Source organism: Procambarus clarkii, chromosome 91 (assembly GCF_040958095.1).
Source record: "Procambarus clarkii isolate CNS0578487 chromosome 91, FALCON_Pclarkii_2.0, whole genome shotgun sequence".
Taxonomy (NCBI): Eukaryota; Metazoa; Arthropoda; class Malacostraca; order Decapoda; family Cambaridae; genus Procambarus; species Procambarus clarkii.
Genome location: NC_091240.1, coordinates 2,338,487 through 2,348,989, shown reverse-complemented (window position 1 = coordinate 2,348,989; position 10,503 = coordinate 2,338,487). Strand labels below are relative to the sequence as shown.

The 10,503-nt window shown below is 44.8% G+C and overlaps 1 protein-coding gene across 6 annotated transcripts in view; it reads right to left on the bottom strand.

Moving 5' to 3' along the window:
* Window positions 1-10,503, bottom strand: part of LOC123773913 (glutathione S-transferase 1-1) — a 227,423-nt gene that overhangs the window by 72,007 nt on the left and 144,913 nt on the right. For 5 of the 6 annotated variants that reach the window (XM_045767878.2, XM_045767882.2, XM_045767880.2 and 2 more), the window contains one exon: window positions 2,988-3,046. In XM_045767878.2, coding sequence (XP_045623834.1) covers window positions 2,988-3,046 — 59 coding nt within the window. Of the gene's footprint in view, window positions 1-2,388; window positions 2,448-2,987; window positions 3,047-10,503 lie in introns of all 6 variants that reach the window. The other variant, XM_045767879.2, reaches the window with a different exon arrangement.

Below are 10,503 nucleotides of genomic sequence, written 5' to 3'. Positions count from 1 at the left end.
CACGAGTTGGGGGTAAGTCGGAGTGTTGTTCTCTGCGCCCTCGAGCCCACAACAGAGAACGGAACCTGCAGGGCTGGTATACGAGGGATGACTTCTTCATACACGGGTGAGGCCGCCTCTACCCCAAGCTTGTCACCCTGCAACTATCAAGCTGTATGTATTGTATGTATGTATGCATGCACAAGTTTTAAAACACACGGGAAGGTTTAGGTCACACTTTTACCTTGTTTGTCATCTAAAAGTCTTGGCAGCATGCCTAATAGAAGACGAAATATTTTATCACGGTTGCACCATTATATAAAAAAAAATCATTCAACTTACCTTTTTAAACTATGCAAAAACAAAAAGCACGTTACTACTCATAAAACTTCTCACGTTTAACTTTACTAAAAAGATTGTAGAGTGTGACTTATAGGAGTGTATAATTCAATGGCGTCTGCTTATACTTAAAACATCCTGGAGAGAGGACCTAACTGTCTTATAGTACAGTTGGGTTCGTTCTCGACTCTCAGTCGGGATTCCAGGGTTCGAATACCTGGCGGGGCAAAAATGTTTTGGCACGTTACCTTTCACCTAATGCCTCTTGTTTGTATTTACATAGTAAATAGGTACCAAAGAGAATAATTTGAGTGACATTTAAACAATGTCCATGGCCCTATATACAAATCGCATGGAGTCCCATGAACCTGTATCTAACACCTTCACAATTCTTAAGTATTATAAGATTTTCACACATTTCTTCAGTAATCCTACAGAAAGCGTAGTGGTTTTTCGTGGCGTGATTGACTTTCCAGCGGTCCGTAGGTCACTTACACCCGTCTACTGCTCGTGTTGATAATCCCATCTCTGAGGTGGGAACAATGTGGAACTATAGTTAAGAGTCAACCTGCCGTCGTGTCTGTGGAGCGGAGGACAGCCATTGAGTGATGAGGACTGGCTGGCGTTTATAGGGAGGTGTGAAGGGAAGCATCAAAGTAGCCGTCCCACGACTCTAAGACAGCTCAAGAGAACATCAACGACAGGACTATATAAGGGGACACACACAAGTGGCCCATAACTGGAAATGTTCTGCAGGCGATGAGTCACAATAACGTGGCTAAAGTATGTTGACCAGACCACACACTAGAAGGTGAAGGGACGACGACGTTTCGGTCCGTCCTGGACCATTCTCAAGTCGAAGAATGCCGTGTCCTTGTCCCCCCCCCCCCGCACCTCTACAGAATAATCTTGTCCCTTCCCATGTAGGGTATTCAAAATACACACAAATCAGAACTCTTAATTAGTAAACATGTTATTCCAAATTAAACAGCTGTTCAAAATAGCAGACAATCGCATTCAATTTTTGTTTTTTCAGTATAAGCTTAGATATTTATGAAGAAATCAAGTTCAAACATGTAACTTTTTATGTAAATCACAAGTGTCATATATACTGCAACCTGAAATACATACATAAAGAAAAAAACAAGACAATAAAAATAGTCACTGCAAGAAAGTCAGTGATTTCTATACGTTAAGACAAACTTAATATGCAACTTGCTGACTGCAGAGTGTGTCCCAAGACATTACAGTGCTGAGTGCATCGCAAGACACTTGAGGTGCTGAGTGCGTCCCAAAATACTACTGTGCTGAGTGCGTCCCAAACACAACAAACACAGAACCCAGCAACATGCCAGCTACAAACAAACTCTTATATAAAGGTAATTATATTGGGGGAGAAGGGAAGGGAAGGGAAGGGGGTGGAAGGGAAGGCAAACACAGGAGTGTCACACGAGACAAACCAACCATGCGCTACTGAACATGCTGACTGGTAGACACTCTTAACAAAAGTACACTACTGTACATGCTAGCCCATGTACACACACACACACACACATATATATATATATACCCCCCCAAACACACGCGCACAAACCCTCTCCCCCAACACACACACATACACACACATGCCACACACAAAACAAGGCGACGCGTGGACAAGGGCAGCAGCATTCTTAAAACTGTTTTTATTTTGTTTCAAGTATCTTCATAGTGAAGATGGAGGTTGTGTCTTGAGATAAATGCGTGACTGACCCAGAGTCAACACACACAAGCTCCTCCTCTTTAGTTACCCCCGTAACATGCTCTTATATTTGAACAGAGAAAATGGGACTAATAGGCTGCATTTATTAACCTAAACTCAACCAAATGAATGAACATGCAATGGCGCTTTATATTCGCGCATTATATGAGGTCAAGACACCGACCTCTCGTAAAATAAAAACAGTTTGAAGGAACACCGAGGGAGGGAGGAGCTGGGGAGAGGTGTTGGAGATTACAAGCAGGAGCAGCAGCATTAACAACACTGACCTCTACCACAGCAACACTGACCTCTACCACAGCAACACTGACCTCTCCCATAATATGAAGCTTTGATCGTTGAACGTAGGCAGTGTGTGCGTGGGGTTCATCTGTACACAGAACACAGACACACTGGTTAGACAAGACTATAGGTCTGGTAGACTCTTGCAGAAGATAGGGGGGGGGCGCGGGAAGAGGGGTGGGGGTGGGGTGAGAGGGGGGCCTGTAGACAGCCCCTGTCTATGTGAGCAGACAGACATCAACAACACAATAGCTTCTAAAAAAGAGACGGGATATGAAGAGTGTGAGAATTAACACAAATATCACAAAGAAACGTTGGCTGGCTGGCTTACTGGTTCCAGGGTTCGAAACAGCCGATGTCTGCTACCTATGCATGTCGCGCAGTGGCCTGTCTAACACGGAAAGAGAGAGAGTGAGTCTAATAATTAAACACATAACATGACAAAAACATCTGTTAGCCACTAGACGATCCCGACACACTTTGGGCTCTAAACTGTAACAGACAAGAGGGGGACTCAAAAGTGGTTAGAAAGAGTGGATGAGAGAGAGACAGTGGGCAGGAGAGACGGACGTACAGAGACGGGAAGAACAGCAGTAACGGTAACCAAGGAAGCACCGTCTGTACCTACCTCTCCCACAGTACAAATCCAGGTTCGTTGATGGTGGGTACAGTATGCTGCGGGTTCAGCTGTAATACAGAGAGTCGCTATTAGTGGAGGGAGGAGGTTTGTGCGCCGTCCCGCGCTCTGGTCTCAGACCCATCACACTGATCTCAGCAGAGAGAGAGAGAGAGACAGAGAGAGAGAGAGACAGAGAGAGAAAAAAAAAGAAAGAAAAAGAGAAAGAAAAAAAGAGAAAAAGAGAAAGAGAGAAAGAGAAAAAGAGAGAAAGAGAAAAAGAAAAAGAGAGAAAAGAGGAGAGAGAGAGGCAGAGAGAGGCAGAGAGAGGCAGAGAGAGACAGAGAAAAAGAAAGAAAAAGAGAGAGAAAGAAAGAGAAAGAGAAAAAAGAGAAAAAGAGAAAAAGAAAGAGAAAGAGAAAGAGAGAAAAAGAGAGAGAGAAAGAGAGAAAAGAGGAGAGAGAGAGAGGCAGACAGAGAGAGAGCAGGAAATGTTTAAAAAGCACTAAGTCTTCCTCCATGCACTTAGGGCATGCACAATATAGTCAAATTACTCAAAGATGTCACACACAGATGCACTTAATATTTTAATCAAAACACAAACTTATGCCATCAGGCGTCTTGAAACATTACTAATGTTTAGTGGGGTCTGGAGAGGCAATGTTGGCAGGGGTGCAGATGGAAAGATTGGTGGCAACTGTCAAAGGTGAGGGGGAAGGAATGGTGGCAGCTATTGTCAAATATAAAGGCTGGAATGACAGTAGGGAAGGGCTTACGGGGTATTCATGCCCGTGCCGCCTCTTGGCTGGCTTAATCTTCCATCAATCAATCTTGGCAAGAGAAGAAGACGGAATGACAGGTGTTGTCAATGGGAGGGAAAGGACGACAGGTGTTGTCAAAGAGGTTTGATGAAGGAGAGGAGGGACGGGGGAGGTTATGCAGAAGTTGGGGAAGTAGGGGGTGAGTGGGGGGAGGGGGGGGGAAGGATGTAAGGTCAGCTATCCTGCGTGACCTTGACCTCTGCTAACCAAGAAAACAAAAACCAAAAGAGGTTTCCGGTAGTGAGGGTGCGACACCTTGCCTACGCACGTGCTGTGGCTTAGAGCCGTGCACATCAACGCACGTGCTGTGGCTTAGAGCCGTGCACATCAACGCACGTGCTGTGGCTTAGAGCCGTGCACATCAACGCACGTGCTGTGGCTTAGAGCCGTGCACATCAACGCACGTGCTGTGGCTTAGAGCCGTGCACATCAACGCACGTGCTGTGGCTTAGAGCCGTGCACATCAACGCACGTGCTGTGGCTTAGAGCCGTGCACATCAACGCACGTGCTGTGGCTTAGAGCCGTGCACATCAACGCACGTGCTGTGGCTTAGAGCCGTGCACATCAACGCACGTGCTGTGGCTTAGAGCCGTGCACACGTGCACAAACGCACGTGATACCCCTCCCTTCACCGAGTCCCCCCCCCCCTCCCCCGTTGAAGAGCAGAGGTGCAACAGGTACCCCTGAGAGAGAACTATCAACATCAGTGGCCCCAAGACTGTTCAACACGCTTCCACTACACCTGCATGAAACGAGAGGTTAGGTAGGGTTATCTTGAGATGATTTCGAGGCTTAGCGTCTCCGCGGCCCGGTCCTCGACCAGGCCTCCTTTTTGTTACACATCCCCAGGCAGCAGCCCGTAGCAGCTCTCTAACTCCCAGGTACCTATTTACTGCGAGGTGAACAGGGACATCAAGATGAAAAACTCTGCCCATTTGTTTCCGTCTCCCATGGGGATCCGGAATCTTAGAACTACGAATCCCGAGCGCCGTCCACTCAGCCGTCAGGCCCCTGGGGTCGTACATTTGTGGCTAGTCAAAACAGTCACAATATTTACGGAGAGGCAAATCTAGAGAACAAAATTACAGGCATTACTTCTGTTAATTTTACTAATTAATAATGTTTATTATGGAATTAGACTGAGCTACGACATGGTCAAAAGAGTTGAAACCAGAAGTTCTACTGAATTTTCTTTGATCTTCCGGAGATTTTTCCAGAATGAATTTCCTCAAGGGAGAGAGGGGGAGGGGGGGGGGCTTAGACACGTGACGTCACGTCTCGATCGGCTTTTGTTTACTCGTCCCCAAAAACAAGATGGCGGCGTCCTGTCAGGCCAGGTCAAAATTCGCTATATTTTAGCAATTTACTTTTGAGAAAGAACAAAGTAGCAGCCGGAATATATTACTGTTGTAATCAACCGACCGATCACAGCCTAAATCCAAACCATTAACGATTGTTTGAAATTCAATTCAATGTTTTTTAATGAGAATGAACTGGGAATATACTCGCTGTTATATAACCCGATAATAAACACTATTACACATTTCTGGCCCAGTATAACGAGATTGTTTAAAAGAAAACTAGTTATATAACAACACAAATAAGATAAAATGAGAAGTGTAATGTGAATGTAGAAGTAATTATGTAGGTGAACATTACAAGAAAAAGATAATTAAATCACCGGAGGCTACAAGACCAGCCTTGCATGACGCCAGGGCCCCGTAGCGAGCACCACACCACTAGGCCCCGCAACAAGCATATTACATCAGGCTATTGTACTCTCCGGCCCTGTAGCGAGCATAACACTTCACCCCATTAACCACACCCCTGTAATGAGCATAATTCTTCACGTCACAATGTCACAGGAGGGGGCCCTGTTGTAAGCATATCTGTGCTACTGCAAAGAGCCTGGCCCGCATACCAGACATACCTAGCATTCTACAGGGTACCCCGAGGCCCCTCATCGAGCATGCTGGTCAGGCTGTTATATTCACCAGCTCGGCAACAAGCATATTCTGCCAGGCTGTGGGACACCTGGGCCCCATAATACGCATACTTGACATTCAACAACGCTAAACCACTTCTTGTTCGCAAGTTACGCTTCATTCCTCCTTATCATCCTGCCTCGATATCTCTCACTGTCTTCTTGTGGGAGGAACGGGATTTGTGAGGCTGGAATGAGGGAGAGGAGGAAGGGAAGAGGGAGAGGAGGGATGGGCTGAGGGAAAGGCGTCCTTGAGAAGGTCAAGGTAAGAACCACAACGGCACCTGCTCAAGGTAAGGGAAGAGAAAGCTCTAGGTAAAAAGGAATGTTATGTGGGTAAGCGGAGGCAGGAGAGGCCCTCATATGGTTGGGGTCCGCTCCCTGGGGGGTGGACAGGTCTGGGGCTGGGTGGAGCTGCCGTAGAGTGGGCGCGTTTGGGCACGCCCAGCTACTCCATTAATTAACCTGCGCCTTAAGGTACTGTAAGTGCAGGGAAGGTGGGAGGGGGAGGGATAGAAAGGTGAAAGGAGGTAGTATACTCACCTAGTTGTGCTTGCGGGTGTCGAGCTCTGGTTCTTTGGTCCCGCCTCTCAACTGTCAATTAACTGGTGTACAGGGGGCCAGATTCACGAAGCAGTTATGCAAGCACTTACGAACCTGTACATCTTTTCTCAATCTTTGGCGGCTTTGTTTACAATTATTAAACAGGTAATGAGCTCCGAAGCACCAGGAGGCTGTTTATAACAATAACAACAGTTGATTGGAAAGTTTTTATGCTTGTAAACTGTTTAATAAATGTAACCAAAGCCCGGTATCATCACCACCGTCGGAGTGTGGAGTGGCAATGCCAGTGCCATCTATAAGTCTGCGGCCAGATTCACGAAAGCAGTTACGCAAGCACTTAGGAACGTGTACATCTTTCCTCAATCTTTGACGGCTTTGGTTACATTTATTAAACAGTTTACAAGCATAAAAACTTTCCAATCAACTGTTGTTATTGTTATAAACAGCCTCCTGGTGCTTCGGAGCTCATTACCTGTTTAATAATTGTAAACAAAGCCGCCAAAGATTGAGAAAAGACGTACAGGTTCGTAAATGTTTGCGTAACTGCTTCGTGAATCTAGACCCTGGACTCCAACCCCTCTGATATTGGATGTTACGTGGACAACGTCATCTATGGGTGATGGCATGACAGCGACAAATGGCTCTGGGTTCCTGCCTTGGTCAGAGAGAGAGGTCGTTGTGGATGACCTCTGGTGGTGGGCGTATCAAGATCAGCGCCACCTAGATTGTGCTACGGAACATAATGTCAACTCCCCAGTGTTACCCCCTGGTTTCCCCTGGTTTCTTCACTGTCGGGGGTAATTGAAATATTAACTCTCCAAATTTCATTTTATCATTTTTTATTCATGATTTGAAGCCTCTGTTGATCCTGTTAACTGATGACGTTTGTCCACAGAGGTGACGTGTGGTGGCAGTCGTACTGAGGAAGGCAGTTTACGTACACTGCTTGGTCCTGGAAGACCAAATAAGCCGCCGCCGATCTGAGCAGTGTTAGCTGCTGATTTATGTAGTGTTGGAAGAGATCGGCGTACCCTGGGATTGGCTTAGGAGAGAAACGGACGACAGTGAGGTGCCTGTTGTGAAGTGCTGCTAGCCGGTTGCTAGAGGCTTCTGCCTGGGGTTCGCTACCCGTGTATTGGTTGTTTTGTGACCCCGATCAGCAAGTGGCCGAGGTCCTCTGCCAGCGAGTGGCAGGAGAGCGATAGTGGGGTATAGGCACCTCGTGATACTGTGTCGGTGGGCTGGCCCACGTACAAGGTGAACTCGCCAGTGTTTCCCAGTACGATTGGACAAGGTACTGGACGAAGGAAATACTGGGTTGGCGAACACTGCACGTGAGCGCTTTTAGGTGTCCTGTGTGAAAGCGACAACATCAATGTACATAAGTGTAGTAATAATCTATTTATTATAGTTTAAGGGTATAAGTGTAAATATATTGGTGAAGGGAATAGTGTTTTGTTCATCCCCCCCACTTTATTCTATTGCACTATATAGCCTATTCTTGAAAGCGTACTACCGACTTTGGGTCGGATACTATAAACAAGGTTCATCCAACAGGAACCCGATTACTGGTTCATAGTGACCGTAACACTAAGCCTACTGGGCTCTTATCATATCTACACTTTAAACAGTGTATGGAGTCAGCCTCCACCACATCACTGCCTAATGTATTCCATTTATTAACTACTCTGACACTGAAAATATTCTTTCTAATATGTCTGTGGCTCATTTGGGTACTAAGTTTCCACCCGTGGCCCTTTGTTCGTATTCCACCCGTGCTAAACAGTTTGTCATTGTCCACCCTGTCAATTCCTGAGAATTTTGTAGGTGGTGGTCATGTCTCCCCTAACACTTGTGTCTTCCAGGGACATGAGGTTTAGCTCCCATAGCCTTTCCTCGCAACTCATACCTCTCAGTTCTGGGACTAGTCTGGTGGCATACCTTTGAATCTTCCCTAATTTTGTCTTGTGTTTAACTAGGTGTGGACTCCAGGCTGGAGCTGCATATTCCAGGATTGGTCTGCCATACGTTTCTTGACAGTGTGCACATGTGCATATGTAATTACCTAAATGTAGTTACAGGATGAAAGCTACGCTCGTGGTGTCCCGTCTTCCCAGTTATCTTTGTCAAATAACATTTTGAAACTATGGACGGTTTTGGCATCCACCACCACCTCGCCTAACTTGTTCTAACCGTCTACCACTCTGTTTGCAAATATGATTTTTTTTCTTCGGCAGCTTTGCTTAGTTTAAATCTATGACTTCTTTTTCTTAAGGTTCCAGGGCTCAGGATCTTCCTGAGATCGTTACACAGGATCTTCCAGATCGAAAACCATACTATTGTTATATCATTTTTCTTTAGGTGTTCTACCCATTTTTTTCCAATATTCTGACTATTACACTTGTCAATGATAGAGGTCTATAATTGAGGGGGTCTTCCCTGCTGCTACTTTTGTAGACTGGAACTATGTTAGCCTTTTCCACACACCTGGTACGACTCCTGTGCACAGGGATACCTTAAAAATCAGGGTGAAGCTGAATGCTGAGCTCGGGTGCATATTCAGAGCTCTCAGAACTCATGGTAAAACTCCATCTGGGCCAACTGCTTTGTTCTTAACTCCTTGAGCATTTTTTTCACTTCTCTAGACACCTGTGCGCTCTATGTTGTTCTCTGGAATTCTTATTGTGTCTGGTTCTCTTAAGTATTAATTTTGTACACACTCTTTGGAACTGTTTGTCTAATGTTTTACACATTTTCTTTTCATTTTCTGTGAATCTGTTCCCCCATTTTCAACCTCTGAATATTATCCTTTACCTGCACTTTGCTGTTGATGAATAGAATAGACCTGGTTCTGTCTTACATTTGTCCGTTATTCCTTTCTCAAAATTTCTTCCTGCCTCTTTTGGTCTCTGGCCCTCTAGCAATTTCTGTTGCACCAATCCTGTTTCCTAGTTCTGCATCTCTGTTTTGGTATAAATGTTTGTTGTACCTTTATAATACATCTTGCAAAACTTTACGTTCATCTCTTTTACTTCCTTGTCTAACAGCAAGTCTTTCTAGTCAAATTCTTTAAAAAAAAAAATTAAGTTTACCATAATGTCTCCTTCTGATATCGGGGATTTCAACTGCTCCAACTTCCTTTTTTTCCAGATTATAATGCACTGCATACTTTATTCCCAAAAAGACATGGTCACTTTTACCCAAGGAGGGAACATGGAGGGAACATTCGTGTTTCACCATGAGACTTACGAATCTACAAGTCCAAAAATCCTCTGATTTTTGCTTCATATGCTTCCCAGTTTATGGATTTCAAGTTGAAGTCGCCAACTACCAACAGTCGTGATCTATATCAGCTCTCGCTATAACCTCTCTCATTATTGTTATAAGACCTTCTCTTTTATTATTCAGCTCCTCCTCTGTCCATGTGTTGCTTGGCGGTGGACTATATGCATTTATTATAGTTTATAATCCTGATTGCAGATCATTAGTGCTATTATATCAACTTCTCGTAGATTGACAATTGTTATTTCTTTTACATTTAGGTGATCTTTCACCAGCACGGCCACGCCTCCACCTTTCCTAATTTTTCTGTCCGTCTCCAAACTGAGACGCCCCTTGGCCATACCTCACAATACATCTTCAAGTTTCGTCTCCGTGAGTGCAACAATGTCTGGCATCTGCAGCTGTATTACATCTCTTCACTACAATATTTGTCTTGTCTCGCTCCATCTATGGTCTAGTGTATACAATTTTCAGGAACATGTTCCCTCTTATTATTCTCCACTCCGCCTTTCTCTAGTGATTTTGTTGGTGTGCCAGTTTTGTACCAGTTCACTGGCTTGCCTACCACTATCACCTTGTAGAAAATATAAATGATTTCTTCATTCCTGGTCTTTTGTCCCTTATGTGTTGCCTTCATTCGGTTCAGTTTCATCTCTGTCTTCCTTTGAAAGATTTGGTCTTAATGAACATAATCTCTCTTCATCACTTTGTAATTTTCTAACAAAATAAGTGTGTGGGTGGGTGGGTGTGGGTGTGTGTTTACTATTTATGCTTGCAGAATGGAGCCGTTAGCTCTTGGAATCCGCCTTTCTAACCGTCGGCTGTCAAATGTGCTCATTCCCGATCTATTTTTCCTCAATCTACTACATATATTTC